Below are 19,786 nucleotides of genomic sequence, written 5' to 3' on the forward strand. Positions count from 1 at the left end.
GACAGACAAACTGTCTTAAAGAAAAAAAAGTAAAGTTAAACTTATGTAAGTTGAAGTTTAACTGTACTACAATTATAGATAATTAAAGTTGTCAAAAATACTTGAGAGTTAGCGAGACTTTGTCATTTCCGGAGTGTTCCGATAACCATTATTGACATTACCTGGTTCATCTTGACATGTTGTCTTTTGTCGTTAACTCTGAAATTTAGCACCATGTCGAAACAAAGGTAAACATCTCTAAAGTTTTCTTTATGCATAATTCATTGCGTTTACTTTTTTTAAAACCAGATTTCTTATAATTACTTTCAGTGGTAGCCATGCAACTCTGGCTCTCGTCTGCTTCCATCAGCTCCATGTCGATCTCCAAATAAGTTACAAACTATTGGCTTTATTAAGGAAAACTAAATGTATGCATTATGAACAGAAAAAAGTTTGTAACAGACATAATTGATTTTATATTACTATTAGACATATTAACAGTCGAGCTCATGATTTTGTTAAGCAATAAAGTTAATGTGGAGCCTAATGAGGAAGCGCCTTGTCGGTGTGCAGATATTTTTTTAAGTCGTCAATCATGTTCAGATTTCTTGCCAACTTAGTGATACTGATGTATCTATGATTCGCAGGGAACTCACGAAGCTGAGCGATGAGAACTTGGCCAAGCAACCGGATGAAGTGTTTGATATTATTTGTAAGATAGGACGAGGGTAAGAAACTTTTTTGGAATCTTGTATTTGGAGATGCATGGTGCATAGTGCAACAGCATCAGTGAGACATTTGTTTCCATAACTTTTCTTGGCATTATATTGTTGCAGTATTGTAGGATGTTCTTCTTGATGAATTTATTGTTTCCTAGCTTATTCAATTTAAAGTTAATAATGTGTATGATAAGTGAACTTCAAAGCTACATGCCAGGCCTCCAAATTTTACCTAACAGTTGTAAGTGAACATAAAAACTACATACCATGCCTCCGATTTTTACCTTACAGTTGTATGACTGTTATGGAAATAACAGATTGTTAAAACTCCTTTCTAACCACATTTATCAGTTTTCTTTCTGACTCTTAAGTCCCACATGTGCCACAAAATGTTTGTTTATGATGTTTGCAACCTAGAATTTGACTAAATAAAGTCAGTACTTAGCCAATATGTGATTGTTTAAGAAAGTGTTTGAATGTATACCAATAACAATAGCTTGGAAATGTAGGTAAGAACTTTCTCATTTAGTATTATGTTATTTTTATATTTTTCCATGGTAAAAACATAGTTATATAAGTAGCATTTATACTAATATATAATATATTAGAGTTTCTTTGAATGAACTGGTGGAGATTTAGCAATAGTATGTAACATATTTTAATTAGTTCTTTTCAGCAAATGCTACACCAGTGCATATTACTAATTAGCCTATTAAAACAAACTCTTACAGTATCAGGATTTTTTTTTAAATCTCAGCTCTGGTGCATAGACCTAATTTGTTCTAAACATACCTGTAGAAGACTGGTGAATTCTCTGTGGTGTGGAATAATCCTGGCTGTTTAGGTGTGCCATAGTCTGTGTTGTGTTATGTTATATGAAGTGTAAATGTTATATAAGCATACTATAAAATAGCTGCATGCTCCAGCCCTCACCTCAGTGTAAAACAGTCCACTGTATTATAATTTTAAAATGACAGCAGATTTACCTTAAAATGTGTAAACTGAGTTAAAAGATGGTTTCTATCACATGATACAACTAGCTTCCATGCGGCATATTGTGTGTAAAGACAGTGAGTATGGCCAGTCAGATGCCTCACCCATGCTTGATTTTGAATTAAGGTCATTATCATCCTCATGCTCTGTCTTAAAAAATAGTCAGTATTTAAGATGAAGCTTTGTATTTTAAATTTTGTAGACACCAATATCTACACATCCAGCTTCTTCTAAACAGGAAAATACAATGTATGATAAGTCAGGTCAGGTCAGGTCAGTCCCATGCCCGGTCCGGGCGTAGGGGGGACCGTCCGGCAGCAGCAACAGACAGAATTTTCCACCCGGTCCTGTCTTGAGCAGATGAGAGCAGGTCTGGCATCTCGCGTTCGGTCCATTCTTTAATGTTGGTGACCCAGCTTTTCCTCGGACGACCACGACGACGGCTCCCTTCGAGGGTTCCTTGTAGGATCGTCTTGGACAGGGAGTTGTGGCGGGTGACGTGACCGAACCAGGCGAGCTTGCGCCGCTTCACTGTTGCCAGAAGGGGCTCATGTGGCCCACGAGGGAGTTACGGTGCTCCGTACGTATGCGTTGGTCTTGTGTTCGCGGTACGAGATGCGGAGCAGCTTTCTCAAGCACTTGTTCTCAAAGGCCTGGAGTTTCTTTTCCGTTGCGGCAAGCAGCGTCCAAGTCTCGCAGCCGTAGAGTAGGATTGACACTACGAGGGACTTGTACAGCCTGTGCTTGGTACTGAAGCTGATTGAGTTGCTTCGCCAGATCCTATCCAGCCTGGACATTGCGGATGTTGCCATACCAATCCTGATACGGATCTCTGCTGTACAGCAACCATCTCTAGTCAGGGTGGCACCCAAATACTTGAAGCTGTTGACCTCCTCCAGTTTCTGGCCGTTCATGACGATGTTGCTGCTGCTGTCGGTGGTGGAAATAATCATTACTTTGCTTTTTTCTGAGCTTATTTCCATGCCATAGGCCCCCGCTCGCCTGGAGAGTCTGTCCGTCAAATCCTGAAGTTCGTTGTTACTGCCTGCCATGAGGTCAATGTCATCTGCAAAGCGGAGGTTGCACAGGGTCTGCCACCAATGGAGATTGAGGTAAGGTGGTTGTGGAGGGTGTCTTGCATGATTTTTTCAAGGAAGATGTTAAAAAGGATGGGAGAGTAGGCACCCTTGACGGACCCCGATCGTCATCGCGAAGAACTCGCCTAGTTGGTTGTTGAGTAGTACCGCGCTGGAGGCGTTCTTGTAGAGTGCTGCTACCATCTGGATCAGTCCCTCCTCTATGTTGAATGATCTCATGACCTGCCAGAGTCCATCGTGCCAGACACGATCAAAAGCTTTTTTGAAATCGATGAAGTTATGGTATAGTTGACGTTGATGCTCCAGGTGTTTTTCTATCATAACACGGCAGTTAAAGATCTGTTCTACCGTGCTTCTTCCAGCCCTGAAGCCAGCCTGTTCTTCTGCCAGCAGTTCCTCTGCAATAGGTTTTAAGCGGTTGAGGATGATTCTGAGCATTACTTTGCTTGGGTGACTTATCAGACTGATGGTTCTGTAGTTCTGGCACTGCCTCAGGTTCCCTTTCTTAGGGAGTGGGATGATGATAGACTGAGCCCATTCTTTTGGCCATTTCTTTTCTTCCCATATCTTTTGACACAGTGTGGTGAAGGCCTTGGTTGTTGCGTCTCCTCCATGCTTCAGCAGCTCAGCAGGTACGTTGTCCACACCAGGTGACTTTCCTCCCTTCAGACTGTGCATAGCTTCTCTCACCTCATCAGTGAGGACTGGCAGGTCTTCAGCCTCTCTTGTCCAGTCTGGTGATGCTGGAGAATGCTGGTGTCTGGCTCGATCTTGTAGTTGTACAAGTCTTGGCAATATTCAGTCCAACGACTTAGTACAGCAGCGTTTTCCGTAAGGAGCTGTCCGGCGCTGTCTTCGATGACTGTGGCTGGTCGCTGCTGAGTCTTGGTGAGGGCCTTCAGTGTTTCATATGCCTTCTTGCTGTCTCCGCTTGCCATGCCTATGTCCACGCTGCAACACTGGTCTTCGATCCAATCTTCTTTTGCCTCCTTCATCCTTGTTCTGATCTGCTGGTTGACAAGTCTGTACTTGTCTGCTGACGACGGGTCTCGACCTCTCCCTCTCTTCAAGGCTCTCCTTTCGTCGCAAAGATCAAGGATGTCGTCTGTCACCCAGGGTTGTTTGCGCTTCCTCTGCTTCCCCAGCACTTCGTCTGCAGTAGAGAGTAGCACCTCTTTGATACTTCCAGCAAGGGCGTCTATGTCGCAGTCTATAGTAGTCAGGGCTGCAAATTTGCCCCCACCTGGGCCTGGAAGATCCTCTCTGTGTCCGGATCTTTGAGCTTCTCAAGGTTGAATCGGATGCGAGGGCTCCTATTGTTGTCACGTCTCAACTTCAGTTTCAACTTGAGGCTAGTGAGGACGAGGTTGTGGTCGCTGCCTATGTCAGCGCAGGAAAGGACTCGTTTGTGCTTTGTTGATGCTTGATTTGAAACGCTGAGGCAGCAAGATGAAGTCAATCTGGTTATGGACCAGACCTCCCGGCGAATGCACGTTACAGTTCTTGACTTCTTGTGCGGGTGGAGGGTATTGGCAATGGTGAGACGGTGACTCTGAGCGAATTCTAGTAGCCGTAGGCCTCTTGCGTTGGTGTTGCCTAGGCCAAACTTGCCGACTGTTCCTGCCCATTGTTGGTAAGCGTCAGGGGCGATAGTAGCATTCCAGTCGCCAAGGACAAGCAAGATGTCTTTCTTCGGAGTTTTCTTGATGATGTTGTCCAGCTCCTCGTAGAATTCCTCAACCTCTTCATCTTCGTGTTCTGATGTTGGGGCGTACACTTGTATAATGGTGATGTTGTGCGGTCGAGCAGAGATTCGGATGGAGATAAGTCTGCTAGAGACTGGAGTGCAGCTGATGACAGTTCCAGCCACCTCCTTCCTGACAATGAAAGCGACACCACGTTCATGCTTGATTTCGTCTCCGCTGAACCAGAGCTTGTGGCCTTCATCTGTAGTTGACTCCCCGAAACCAGTCCATCGGACTTCTGCAAGTCCCACTATGTCCCAGCGGTAACGCTGTAACTCGTGTGTGAGTTCTTTCACTTTGCCGCATTGATAGAGTGTGCGAACATTCCATGTTCCGATAGTAGTCCCTTGTGTAGCCAGCTTAATTGTAGACTTGGGTGTAGACTTGGTTCCAGTAGCACACTTGTCGCCCCCTCCCTGGAGACCACCAGAGGGGTGCGCGGTCGTTGGTGATCCGGGCCTCGACCGATCCGGCATGTTGCTTCTATTCTGTTTTGCTACCATAAGTCCTTTCAGTGGGCTTTGGCGAACTTGGTGGCGCCCATCTCCTCTCCAAGTATTTTATTGACGTGCATAATAACACGTCAGCCCCTCACAGCGTTTGGCCCGCCAGCAGAAGCGGTTACCGGGGTGTAGCCAGTTAAGGACCTGGAGCCAGCTGTGAGAGTGGATTGCCATGAGGACCAGTGCTCCCGTCTGTCCCAAGGGACACTGCTGCCGGAAAGTCAAAGGTGCTTCCTCTACATAGACACCCGGACACTCTCATAAAGGAGAGAAAATGACACATGACAAAATGACGTAAAATAAAGTGACGTCAGAACTAAATGACGGTCCTCCAGCCAAAGGTCAGCGTCTACATGCAATACAAGCACAGTCCGCAGGCCAAAGATCAAACATGTCATATAAGCTGGAATGCATTCTATAGCAAACATAGCTGCACAGAACACATCCAACAGACGACATCAGTCCTATTGAACGACGAATGACCCCAGCACACACAAAAAGTTCACCGATCCAACGGACATGAAGCTCACTGAACCGCGCCGCCGATCGCCAAGGCTGAAGGTGGACAAAGAATTACGACGAATTGCAGTCATCAAAGCAAAGAGGCACTACACTCTACACACACGATGGCAGGCCCATCAAAAATTATATATAAACACAAGTCCAACACCAGGAGGATGTTAGATAAAACAAAAAAGACGACAGAGCTCTTCCCCTTCCAGCCAGTTGGCCAGGGGACATCACTCTGATAAGTATGATAAGTATAAATTAAAAATTAATATGTGTGATATATGCCTTTTTATTACATGGGATATTAATTCTGTGTTCACTTGCTTTTTCATGTGAACTTGAATGTTTTATTATCACTATATTTCTGTATGGCGGGGACGTGGTTGCGGCCCTATGCTCCACTGGGGGTGAATAGGAACAAGAAGAAGAAGAATATTTCTGTATACTTTATTAGCATTAGAAAGAAAGAGAGAGAGAGAGAGAGTGTGTGCTAGTAAAGGAGAGTTTTAAAGAAATGATTCCATGCATAAAGTATCAGGCTCAGAACATACACATTGTATTAATCAGTCTTAAGGATAGTTATTTAATATCTTTGTGTCAAGTTTTAAGTATGAGGAAGTGAATGTGGAGAACCTGTTTTTTTTCAGGTGAGTGTTAGAATGTGTGCATGTATTTGTAAAATGAGTGTTATTTACTTGTAAATAAGTTTATTATCAAATAATATATCTGATTATTTCAGTTCATATGGCAGCGTCTTTAAATGTCTGCATAAAGAGTCAGGGCAGGTTCTGGCCATCAAGCAAGTACCAGTAGATACAGACCTGCAAGAGATAATCAAGGAGATCTCCATCATGCAGCAATGTGACAGCAAATATATAGTCAAGTACTATGGTAGCTACTTCAAAAACACCGATCTCTGGGTCAGTTCCTTTAACCTCATTTTTTTACTTGCTAGTGCTTGGTTTATTTTGTCTCCATTGATTTTTTTTTTCATTGTTTATATAAACAGCCGTGCTAAGCATAAAGTTTTCCCCTGCAGTATAAATAGACCTGTCAGTGCTTATTTCATGAGATAAATCAAAGAGACTTCATTTATTATACCTGGTCCATAAACTTTTGATTTTAAACATTTAAGATTGGTACATCTGTATACTTTATAGTACATTAAATATAAATACTTCTAGATTGTCATGGAGTACTGTGGAGCTGGTTCCGTGTCAGACATCATGAGGTTGCGCAATAAAACGGTAAGTGGAATCAGTTTGGTAGCATTTATATCGTGTTGAAAAAGGAAATTTCAACCACTGGCATTCCAGAGTTAAAAGAATGACAAAGATTTAGTTTCTAGTCCTTTGTCAGACTTTTAAAGTTTTATCACCAGTGACAATGTGGACTACTGTTGTCATCCTGGAAATCAGTGTGTATAATAAATATGATGTGTACAAAAGATGTGCTGTTTGCCGTACTTAGTAAATGCATATTTCACATTTGAAGGTTGTTAATCTATATAGCATCATAGAATTTCTGGCACTTTGACATTACTTTTATTGATTTTGTATCTTTAATGACATCAGTATAAAATTCTTTCTTTTTTCATCCATTTCTTTAGAAGACTAATGTCATTTCTTGTGTAACAAGTACAAGTAGAGAAGGGGACTAGGACACAGCTCAATATTAGCATATTGCAAGTGTATTCTTCTATTTAAGATTATGTGAATGTGTCTTGACAATTTTCATTGATTACTTTCCATGACAGTTGAATGAACGGGAAATTGCCACCATTCTATACTATACACTGAGAGGTCTGGAATATTTACATTCTCGGAACAAGATCCACCGGGACATTAAAGCTGGAAACATTCTTCTTAATAATGAAGGCCATGCTAAACTGGCTGACTTTGGTGTTGCAGGACAGCTTACTGTAAGGCTCCATTCCAGTGGGCTAAACAGAAACTTTTGTTTCCCTAATTGCACTGCTGCTATAATATTTTACCATTTAGAATTGTTTAGTCTTTGTGCATTAATATTTTTGGATAGGTCAAGCAGAGTTGGACTTAAGGATGTGCATTTTACATAAAATTTATTTGTTTTAAAAAGAGAAAGGGTGCAGAAGTATAAGACTGATATTAGCTCACTGAGAATCTTTGATTCTGCATGGTCAGTCACTTGTAGCATGGGCACACTTGTATGTGATGTTTTTGTTGTAGTATATATAAGATAAATATGGGTTAAACATTACAAAGATTGTAAGATTTATTTTTAAACATCAAGTATCTAACACTAAGAGCATAAAGGGTTAACTTTATTTTTGCGTAGTCAATCTTTGTGAAGTAAGACAAGTGAATCCGAGTTATTTTATTGTGGTTTCTTCCACTAAAATGTTGACTTGTATATACATGTGATATAAGAAAATGTCAGCATAAGGTCAAAGCAAAAGGAGATGACCATTGGCATGAAAGTGGTGTGGGTTTTTTTTTTTTTTTTGAAGGACACCATGGCCAAGAGAAATACTGTAATTGGTACTCCTTACTGGATGGCTCCAGAAGTAATACAGGAAATTGGCTACAACTGCGTTGCTGATATATGGAGTCTGGGTAATTTTATTTATCTTTAGAATGGCAGTTTTACTAAGAAAGGTTGATAACAATGAGAGCCAAGCGAAATATTATATTTTATTGTTGTTTGGGTAATTGCTCAAGTAGAGAAAGATGGACCACACACATATATATATATGCAGGTGCACTGATGCCAGTGTCTGTGTCAACATAGCGGGAGCAGACCAATGATGCTGTTTCTTAAAGGCATCAGTGTCTTTGGTGTAATTTTAATGTCTTTGTTTATTGTAAAGTATTATACCACTCATTCAATAAAATTGCATCAGTATCTGGAAGAATCTATTTTTCTTATCTGTTTTAAGGCATAACAGCATTAGAGATGGCAGAAGGCAAACCCCCTTATGGTGACATTCATCCTATGAGGGTAAGCTTTTCACAGAAATGTTTGGCTATTTTGGAGTTTCCTTTTCCCTCAGATCTGATCAGATACTAATCGTAGAAAACAAACAAAATACAGTTGTTCAACAGGTCAATGTATTGAAAAAACAAAAATGAATAGGTCCATATGAGTGATGGTTTTGATATTCTTTGAGGTGTATTTTTTATTGTGTGTAATGTTTTATTCACTTGCCTTTAAGTGTATTGACTTAAATTATCACTTAAATATTTTTTGTTTTACTATGGAATTTCTTATGTTTGGGAGCTACTAATCTACAAATATAGGTTATAGTGAATACAAAACCAAGAAATTCTTATGTCTATTCAAACACTTTTTATTCAAGTAAATTTTATTGTTAAGGAGGTTATGATTATATTATTTTATTAGTTTGGATGTAAATATATATATATTTTGAGATCATTGATTGGGATGTGGTCAGGAGGTATTCGTTTTTATAGTTAAACAGTTAAGGAAATTTATTTTTTGCAGGCTATATTTATGATCCCCACAAAGCCGCCACCATCATTTCGGCAGCCAGACAAATGGACTGCAGAATTTATTGACTTTGTCTCAAAATGTCTTGTAAAGAACCCTGAAAACAGGGCCACTGCTGAAGAGTTGTTACAGGTTGGCAGTGCTAACTTATTCTTTTAATTATAAGTTTGAATTTGTTGCATAGACTGTCACATATTTTAAGGCTTTTTTCTTGTCAGCTGTAAAAGTTTGATAATTTTTAACTGCAAAAAAGTCCAGAGAGGAAAGGCTAGAACAAATTCATGATACCTAAGTAACTAAGGAGGATTTACAAAACATGACCTTAGCAGAAATGATGTTTGTCTTTGCTTTATTGGATCTTAAAGAACTTGGTTAATTACAAGAATTTATAATATTGGTGATATAGCATGAAGAAGGTACTTTGGGAGAAACTGCTTTTATTTGGGAAATCTTTTTTTTTAAATATATAGCATGAGTTCATCCGGAAGTCCGAGTCATGTGAAGTTCTTCAGGAAATGATTCGTGAGGCTAAGGAGATACAGGAACTGCAAAATAGCCACATGACAAATGGAGATGAATCGGTATGATTTCTAGGCACTTGAAAAGGTGTTTTATTATCTGCTTGCTTGCTTGCTGTGTCTAGTCAGATGACAAGTGATATAGGGCAAGATAATGATTACACTATTTCCATTAAAGGAAATAGCATTCTCCCTTGTCTCATTTTGATTCTTGTTGGAAATCCTAGCTGCTTTATCTGGATGTGAAGTAGAAGATCATGAAACATGCTAGTTTAAAGGCTGTAGTGGAAAAAACAAAGGAGCAGTGATATTTGACATATGTTTCTGTGAAACTCAAACTTACTGGCTTACAGCAGATATCATCCATACTGACTAAAGAAAATGCATTGTGAACAGAATCTCTCACATAGTAGTCTGTTGGAAAATTTACAAATATTAAGGTTATATTTTTAATTTTAGTAACATTGGCATTTATGTGATTCCAGTTTGTCTTTTACACAGTTTAAGTTTTAAGTATAGGGACTATCTCAATGGCAGACTCACTGAACCTTTCGTAAGGAAGACCAGTGTAAGACAGGGTTGCATATTATCACCATATTAACAATCTTCCTGATGGTCATAGACTGGAGTATGTGCAAGACAACAACACTGGTATCCAGTGGACCTTCAGTGGACCTGGACTTTGCAGATGACATTAGTCTCCTATCTCATTTGGCAGCAACATACACAAACCAAGCTGAATAAGCTAGCAGAGAAGACTGGCTTAAAGGTCAACAGAAAGAAGACTGAATTGATGAGAATCAACATCAAGTAGGAACTTCCAATCCAACCTAGTAGAGAACATCTTGGAAACAGATCGCTTTTTGTATCTGGTGAGCATTGTCAATAAGGATGGTGGAGCAGGCGATGCCATCAAAAGCTGCATCAACAAGGCCAGGCATGCTTTCAACAGCCTACGCACCATCTGGAACTCCTGAGCATTATCCTTCCGCAGTAAGACCCACATCTTCAACACTAATGTGAAAGCTGCCCTGCTGTATGGTTCTGAAACTTGAAGAGTGACAAACACCATCAACAACAATTTCTAGACCTTTACCAACCGATACCTACGCCATATTCTGGGAATAAGATGGCTTGAAAAGATTTCCAACAGCAGGCTGTGGAAAAGAACCAACCAGACATCAAAAAGTGCAAGTGGGGCTGAATAGGACGCACTCTGTGCAAACCACCTGACACCATTGCCAGGCAGGCACTTGATTGGAACCCTCAGGGGAAGAGGAGAGTTGGGAGACCAAAGCAGACTTGAAAAAGAACAGTAGAGAGCGAGGCAAAGGACATCAGAACCACATGGGCCCAACTGAGAGGTGCTACCCTAAACCGGGTCTGCTGGTGAGGTGTTGAGGCCCTATGGCCCTCAAGGAATAAACTAACCATGGGGACTATCTTAAAACATGAGGGCTGTTCTGTCCACAACTAGTAATGGTGAGGTTGGGGTGTCTAGATGGGCCATTGAAGTTTTCAGACCAATTTTGCATTGCCTAATCCATTCTGTGCATCTATCCATCATGCCTTTCAGGATAGTTTTGACAAGGCTGTTGTGATGGGTAGATTTATACTCGGTATTATTCCCATTTAGGTTGCTGCCCTACCATAAGGTATAAGCAAACTTGATTGAAAGTTTTCAGAGCATTGAACTTTGGTCATATTGCAAACAACAGATTGTATTTGATATCGGGATCTGTTTAGGGTGAGGAAGATGACACTGATGGCACCATGGTGAAAAAAACTGAGCAGACAGACGGAACTATGAAAGCACAGTCAGAAGGCAAGTATCAGCCTTTCAGGGAGTGTTGAGATGTTTTTGACTTGGGCTTTATCTTCATATTTTTTAGAGGTTTCCCTTTTTTTGAAAACTTATTATTTGCTTATTGACTTTGTTCAAAATTCCTTTTTTGTGGGGAGGGGGTAGTGAATGTACTGTCCATAGTTTTATATGAATTGCATGCCAACTAGAAAGTACCAAATCAATGTAGATATGTATATTTTCTTTTTTTACAATGTTTAAAAGTTAAAGCTAAGAAGGGTGAACAAGAATAACTATTTAATACATTGTTTGACAGCTACTTTGGTGCCAGAGGGAGGTAGTGACACTCTAGTTGTGAACAGCACAACCAGCACCCTGCAGTCAGACCTGGGAACTATGGTCATTAACCAGGAGGAAGAGGAGGAGGAAGAGGAAGATGATGGAACAATGAAACGTGTGTTATACTTGGGCTTTCTTCTGCTTGAACAGTTGTTATTGTTAGGGCTATAAGTTTTTGTTTTGCTTTTATAATGAAGAGGCACTCCATTAAGTAGTCATTGTTAAAATTAAAGGATCTAAGACCAACAACATGGGTTTACTAGGAACTTCAGATACTTCTGCTTAAAGATCTGCTCATGAGTGGAGAAAACATGCACACACAGTCTCAAAATTCTGTTACATTACTACATAATCTCTAAAACCATCTGGCAGACTTTGAAAATATTTCTACCTAGAGATTCTGTGTGTATTTGTGGGTGGGAGAGTGCACACACATGTTTGTGTGTACATGTGCTTGAGCTTTCGGAATTTAGATATTAGATCATAGCCAATATACTCTTTTGCTGTCCATATTTCAATTAACTGTTAGAAATAGATAAGAGATAAAAAGGCTTTGGTGTATTATTTTACCACCAACTGTTGTGTACTTTGTATTTTCAAAAATACCACCATGCACATGGTCCAATTTATTTGATGTCACTCATAGGCCATAGTACAGCCACAGGGGGAAAAGAAAAATATCGGCCAGCTTACCTTGACCATTTTGAGAAGAAGCAAGAAGAGGAAAAAGCCCGCATGTCCAGCCACACCCAGCCTGTGCCTTCAAAACCTGTGCCTCCTCAGCAGCCTCAGCCTCAACAGCAACACCAGCAGCCTCCTCCCAAGCAAGTCACACCACCTCATCACTTCCAGCGGTCTTTCATCGAAGGAGATTTCGCCTTTGTGAGTATGAAAATTGCCATTGTTAGTGCTGTTGCATTGCGTGCATTATTTATATTTGTATTACTTCTGGCAGCTAATTACTGGATGCCAGTTATTTATCTATTACTTGGAGGGTACGTGTGTTGATAATTTGTCTTCTGTTTCTCTTACTTTGGATGGTAGGTATTCAAATTATAAAGAAGAGCATGCAAACATCCATTAGTGTAATTACTAATATAAATGCAATAATCATTCATGATAAATAGACAAGGTCTTTGGGATTTCACAGCTCAAATGTTTTGTTTTTTCCCCCTGCAGTTGCACTCTCTTGACTATAAGGAGTTGGAGCAGAGGTTGGCCGACCTTGACCCAGAAATGGAGCGTGAGATTGAAGAGTTACGAGCACGGTATCAGGCCAAGCGTCAGCCAATCTTGGAAGCTATCGATGCTAAAAAGAAAAGACAGCCAAACTTTTAGAAGAAAGTCATCGTGTGATTTTGTAAACATTTTGTACAGCAAGAAAAGGTTAATTGCTGAAAGTGGGAAACACTGAAAACTTGCTTCGTATCTGATAACATTATCAGTTCATGGAAGAAGTTGCAGTCATGTCAATTCGTGGATTTCTGCTATAAGTGTCTCCTGACTTTACTACAAAGTGATTATTGCATTTATCTTTTGGCAACTGGGAGTGGTACCCTTTGGAAAAAACCACCAAACTGTTGATTATGTGGTGTTGGACCTCCAGTCTCTCAGTATCCTGTAGCTACTGGAGTTGGTTGAAATATTGCCTTGATAAATCAGCTACCTGAGGGATGGGCAGAGGGGAAGGACCAAAAAGAATGACACAACAAAACCCTGAGATATCTGGAATGAACTGATAATGGAAGTAGTGTTTGATGATGTGAGCACATCAATCTTCAGGATAAACATAAATGTAATTCGTCTCCAGCTTGTATGGTCATTTATTGTGGTATAGGTCTAGACAGCATTGTAGTCCCCCCTATCACTCCATCAAAAGCCAGAAGAAACAAGTCGGTGATATATGGGAAAAGTGCTGGGAGATTGCTGTGGGGCTGGGAGAATGAGTGGGTATCAATTATTTAAATGTACAGTTGCTGGAATGTTATATAAATCTGCTGATTTGGACATTAAGGATAAGTGGAGCTAATGTCCACCTACTTCTGGAACTTCCATCTGCATAGATGTGCATGTAAGTACTTTATTCTTGGTAATTTAAAATTAAGGCATGGGAACTGGGGAAAGAGGATCCATTACATAAGGCATATCTGTTGCCTAGTGTGGGTCTAATCATGTTAGCCATGAGTGACAGCCGAATGCTACATAATTCCTAGGAGCAGAAACCTGTTACTGGGTTTTAAAAAATGTGGATGAGGAGGATTGGCTCATTCAGTCTCTTAATGTTTTTCAGTCAGATTTTTTTTTCATATCTGCCCCACAAACATAAATAAATGTAGGTTACTTGAAAGTTGTTAACCTGGTGCAAGTTTTTCTTGGCCTTCTTACTTGTTCTTTGATGAAACCAGGAGTGAAGAGAATGCACAGCAGATCACCTTGTCAGTCCATCTGGCCATTTCATGGCAGTTTTTTTTGTTGTTTTTTTTTGTTTTTAGATAATATCCAGTGAGCATATTAGTGTGGTGTGCTCATTTAATGGTTGTTTCTGGCTGAAACTGGTAAAATTTCCATTGTAAAATACTGTCAAAGGAGTTATTCATTCAAAGAACAAAACATTTAAAGATTTTCTTGCATCACCACTTAATTTGAGAGCACACTTCAGCTGATCAACACCAGTTAGTTCTGTTTTTCACACTTCCCATGCTGTCCAACTTTTGTAGTTATTAGAGATTGCTCAAGTAAAATTTTGCTCATTATAGCATGGATATGTGTGTTTAGACTTTCAGTAACTGAGATCTGTGTGAGATACCAAGTCTTGTGATTGAATCCCCGAGTGAAACTAACTTCAGAACTAGCATGCCTGTAGCAAATAATCATAAAACACTGTGTTTTAGCTCTCATGCAGGTAAAACATCTTCGATCAGGGAGCAGAAGGTAAACAGGGGGCAGTTTTATGCTCACTTGATTGACAATGTGTTTACAGTTTTGTTACAGAGCTGCAAGGAAGGAGGGGGGAAACCCTGACAAATCCATGAAACTTATCTGTCTTTTTTTTGCCCCCGAACATCCATATTGTCCACTTTCTATTAGTGATAGCTCTTTGCTGTTGCATCTTCTGATCCCAGATGATGTACTGGGCAGTGTGTGCAGTCTCTTTCAGACACAGCAGTTTTCATACCAGACTGCAGCTATGGGTAGATTACTTTCAGATTGTGTAAGGTATTTTCTAGCTGTTTCATTTTTATCTATCATTGTTTGTAACTTGCATTGTTCATTGCCACATGGACTGCATCAAAATAATATTTGCTATTCTAGCATAATGGATTTGTCAAAATATGGTTTAGCAGCTGAAGGGGAAGAACTGCTACATGTGGAATTAGATGCAGCAGGATGAGAGTTTAGGTGCTAAAGTGTGAGTGTTTATTGTTTATTGCAAATCATATTTATACTGTTTTTCACAGGAGTCAACAGTCAAACCTGCCTGTGAAAAGGGTACCTTGTGTAGCACAGCAGGACTGTTTGCTTGAAGCTTTAACTCTTTACATCTCAGTGTTTCTTGCTCAGACACTGACTTAATGTTTTTTGACTATACATATTCATCTGAACTGCAGACATAAAGGGCACGCTAGTGGTTCCTTACTAAATAGAAAAATAAGTTGATTATTTTGGACTATGCTAGAAGTGGATCTTGGCAAAAAAGAAAAAAAAAGAAAAAAAGGGAGTTTTGCAGAACCCAGGCTGTTCTATCTTACTTTAAGATAAGAAATCCCTCTTGTTGAACAAAACCTTGCTACTGTTGGTGAAAATTCATACAAGTATTGTCTGAGTTTTTTAATTTTGTTTTTGTTTTTTGTGCTTTCTTCACATTCTTAACAAGGAGACATTTTTCTTTTGCTGACTGAATGTAAACAAGCTGTTCCAATTGTACAAATTCACTTCATCATCTCCATCATATCATTCATCAGTCATCATTGGTTTTTGTGGAACATAGGCCTGCATCATTGTTGTCCAGCATGCGGTGCTTTCAGTCTTGTATTTGGAGCATAGTTGACTGGGGCTTAAAGAAAAATATTCTAGATATGCAGCATTTATCTCAAATGTGTATTAAAAGCTAACTTCATTTGCTATAAGTGCGCGCTATTCATATTGAAAATTTGTTTATGATATTGTAGAGTGTCTATTTTTCTACACACAAAAAAAATTGTTAAATGATGATACATATTCAGTGACGTCCTACAGTGACTGCCAGTTTATGGTAGTGTCCATACTTATTGTTCTGCCTTTCTCAGCACAGACACAGGTATCAGAATTCTATTTTTCAGCAAAAAACACATTAGCAGAAGCAGAGCAATGTTTTTTTTTTTCCCTAATGTCACAAATATCATAGGGTAGTTTTATTAGCTCTAACTACCTTTTAATTTCTTGTGGGTCAGATAAAATTGTTGATGCAAAACTAAATTTTTTAGACTGTCCATAATTTTAGTAAGAAGTAGTACAGTCCCTTTCTCCTAGACTTGTTTCTTTTGTCTAACCATATTCTTGCCACACAGAAAGGAAGGACCATTTTAACCTGTGTCAAAAATATTGTCATTGAAGATAAATTGAAAAATAAATTTTATTAGACTTTTCTAATGCCTGGATTGTTTAGTATGTTCTAAGCTTTAAAAGCAGAGTTGTTGCAGGTCATTTATTCATAACAAGTTGCTCATAGGTATGCAGAGGTGGAGACTGCCGGCTGTTTCTCAAAATGTCTGTAGTCATGTATTAAGAATGTCAAGTTTCCTAAAGACTGTATAGCCGTGAAGAAAGTTTAAAATTCTGGACATAGGCTGTTGTTTAATTCTGACCACTACTGTATTAATAGAATTTGGATGAAGATCCCTTATGAATATACTGTCTAGTTCCTTTTTCTTGTCGATCTTTTTGATAAGGGCTAATAGATGTACATTACTGTTTACAGATTTGTGAAAGATGATAAATATTCAACTTAATCTTATGAAAGGAATTCATGTCCCTATTTGCTGCCAGGTATTTGCAAGAGAAACATGGATTCCAAAAGGAAGCATACACCATTCATACCCACTGAAAAAGATCACTGTAAAACGCTGCCCACATGTTCACAAACTGATACACATAATCAGTCTCAAACACAGCCTCCATGGTTTTTTGGGTTTTTTTTTTTTTAGCTTTCAAGGAGGTTCCATTACGTGGGAAATTTTCCCAGCCCAGAATACTTTTTCTTGACATACCTCTTATGCCACATAGTGCTGTCATGCTATGGTTTAATAGATATTCATTATCATAAGGAGTAGATCTTATGTCCAATAGACTAGGAGTTAGTGGGAGATTGTTTTCCATTCCATGGCTTGATTCCTCATGTAATATCATTATAGAATTTTAATTGTAGGGAAAAAATTGCACTGAAACCCAGTCATTTTCTGTGCTTCTTTGTAGCTACTTTTGCTTTTTTAAGTCTAGTCCTGTTTGCAGTGTGAATTAATACCTGTGCTATTTCTGTGTGACACTAACAGCATGTTACTCCTGTTTTGGTTTTAATTTAAATTCTGTCTCAGGAAAACTTGGTAATTATTTGTTCAGAACAAAAGTGCACAATCAGCACATAGAAGATGTATAAAAAAAAAGAAGACATTTTCTTAAAATTATTTGAGAAAAGTTGTGTATTACAAATGTCAAACTCCATGTAACAAACCCTGCTCTTTTTTCTTTGCCTCATAGACATAGCAGTGAAACTTTATGAAGAGCATCAGCATTGGTTGTACATGGGGGCTTCTAGTCAATATCAGCTGTTTCATGAGAATGTATTCCTTCAAACATTAGCTTATATGCTGTCATCATTTTCAGTCCCTAACATTATTACCCTCATCTGCTTGAAGTTTTGAAGGTCTGCTTAAAACACCGTAAATAAATTAAGCATTCCACTAGACATCATTTAGATTTTACTTAAAACAAGACTTCTGGCAATATATGTTAGAAATGTGCACAACTCAAGCACAACGTGAGTATGGACTTCAAAATAGTGTGTGTGTATGTATGTTTTTCAACCCAGAAATGGGTGGCTAGCATCTCGTCCATCATTTTATTTTTCTCCTTCTCTCTCTTCCTTTCTTTATTTACATGTGTACATGTTGTGTGTGTGGGAGTGTGTGAGAGAGTGAAAGAAAAGAGCATATGTGCCTGCACATTTACACACCTTGTGAAATTAAATATGGAAATATATCTCTCGTTTTACTGTCAGTATCTGTTAGCACCTATATAAAATAGAAACACGTTAATAACTTGTATACTCTTGATGCACACCAAAAACCTTTTTCTTTGAGATCTTCAGCAGGAATGTCTTGAGTAATTTCCTTAAATAAGATTGTCTTACATTGTAAAATGAAAATGTAAAGTGAATTAAAAACAGCCATACTCCTTGGATCTTCTCATCTAGGGGCTATATTTCATGGCTTAAAAATGCTAGCTGCTGGGATTGTACATAAAATGTTACAGAAGTTGCCCACAAAAAATATTGAACTGTGTCTATACTCATATTAAAATGAGAATGAGAGAGGCTGAGGGTATGTGTGAATTCCTTGGAGGGTTGGTACAGTTTGCTTTCAGAAAGAGACCAGTGGTGTCTCGTGAAGTAGACTCATGAAGAAAGAGCTTATTGAAATGCTTTGAAAAGTTACCTGTTGTTACGACTATACTTCAGGAATGTCAGTCCTTTACTCCAGAGAAGAATGACTGCTTGTTTTAAGTGATATCATTTATGTGCGCTATGACTTGTGCTGCAGCCTAATATGATAATGCTTTTTCCAGCTGTGCTGGTGGATCAACCAAGTCAAATAAAATTAATTTAATCTAAAACAAGACCTGCAACAAAGATTTTGTCAGAGGGATTTTTTTGTTGTTGTTTTTTTTTTTAATGAGAAACTAGTGAAAGTAGCTTGTATCAACACAGAGAAATGTGCTTTACAAATTCAAGTATAACTTATTAATAATATTAAATCTGAATCTGCACAGAGCATTTGTTTTAGCATCACAAAGGAAAGTCTTAGTTCTTATTTTGTGTGTGTGTATTGCAGATGTCTGGATACTTTTTTTTTGTTTTTTATTTGACTTGGTAGAACTGCCTTGAGTTTGAGGTGTTTAAGGCTTGTAGTTTCAGGCTAAAGTAAAAAATAGTCCTGTTTTCTGCAAGCCCAGTTTTGCATTGTTTAGTGTATGCTAGTAAAAGATTCTATTTTTAATCAATATTTTGTTAACTGTTAGAATCATTGTTTAGAGGGAGTGTGATCCAGTATTTTAGAGTATATAATGCCTTTTCCCAAAAAGGAAGAAAAACAACCCAAAACTGCTTATATAATTTTCCCAAGCTGTGAACAAAATTATCTCTTGAGTGTTGATGGTTCTAAAATAAGTCAGTCTAGAATTGCATAAAGTCTGTTAAAATGTTTCATCTTTTCAACAGTTCGCTGTTTAATAGAAGGTAGTGTAGTTATAACAGATTTGATTTTTTTTCTCTTTTCATTAAGAGTTAGAATGTGTGCAAATGTAAATAGATCAGCACTTGTAAACAGATTTCATGCAATGAAGGTACCAGGAGAGTTGATATTATGATTATGACTAATTATTATTGCAATGTATGAGGAAGCAGTATGAGACATTACAGAAGAATGAAAAAATAAAGTGTGTCTTATTTAATATTGTGTTTTAATGACCAAACTAGACAGTTGTGAAGAATGTATAGTAGGGTGTAGCATCATGCAATGAACTGTAACAGATCAACAGGCACATTTGGGTTTTTGTACAACCAGCTATGCTGAGTTAAAAAATTTATGGCAAAGAAATCTCCAATGAGCAGGACCCTTTTTTCTGCCCAAAAACATGCAAAAATCATGGGTTGTTTTTTTTAATTAGTGCTTACTTTTTTGTCAAGAGTTCAATATTTAACAACAGCAAAAAAAATTTAAAAAAAAAATAACAATCAGCTTCTGATTACATCTACATTGTTAGACAATATAAACGGTACAGGTACCGGTTTTCGTTTCTAGTCGCTGTAAAGGAAAACCTTGCTTAGTGTTAAAGGA

At 38.6% G+C, this 19,786-nt stretch overlaps 1 protein-coding gene across 1 annotated transcript; it reads left to right on the top strand.

Moving 5' to 3' along the window:
- The first annotated feature begins 118 nt into the window (after window positions 1-118).
- Window positions 119-19,400, top strand: LOC112561016 (serine/threonine-protein kinase 3-like). The gene is made up of 13 exons (XM_025233138.1): window positions 119-227; window positions 627-707; window positions 6,286-6,466; window positions 6,731-6,793; window positions 7,303-7,467; window positions 8,035-8,140; window positions 8,464-8,525; window positions 9,030-9,167; window positions 9,506-9,616; window positions 11,300-11,378; window positions 11,674-11,811; window positions 12,343-12,578; window positions 12,876-19,400. The coding sequence occupies exons 1-13, from the start codon at window positions 214-216 to the stop codon at window positions 13,032-13,034; spliced, it is 1,533 nt and encodes a 510-aa protein (XP_025088923.1). The 5' UTR covers window positions 119-213; the 3' UTR covers window positions 13,035-19,400.
- The last annotated feature ends 386 nt before the right edge of the window (window positions 19,401-19,786 follow it).

This window comes from Pomacea canaliculata, linkage group LG4 (assembly GCF_003073045.1).
Source record: "Pomacea canaliculata isolate SZHN2017 linkage group LG4, ASM307304v1, whole genome shotgun sequence".
In the NCBI taxonomy this organism is placed as follows: domain Eukaryota; kingdom Metazoa; phylum Mollusca; class Gastropoda; order Architaenioglossa; family Ampullariidae; genus Pomacea; species Pomacea canaliculata.

What these genes read in the sequence shown, in the direction of transcription:
- LOC112561016 (XM_025233138.1), top strand. An exon ending in ATTTGTAAGATAGGACGAGG is followed by an intron (nt 708 to 6,285) that starts GTAAGAAACTTT and finishes TGATTATTTCAG; the next exon opens with TTCATATGGCAGCGTCTTTA. An exon ending in CTGCTGAAGAGTTGTTACAG is followed by an intron (nt 9,168 to 9,505) that starts GTTGGCAGTGCT and finishes TTAAATATATAG; the next exon opens with CATGAGTTCATCCGGAAGTC.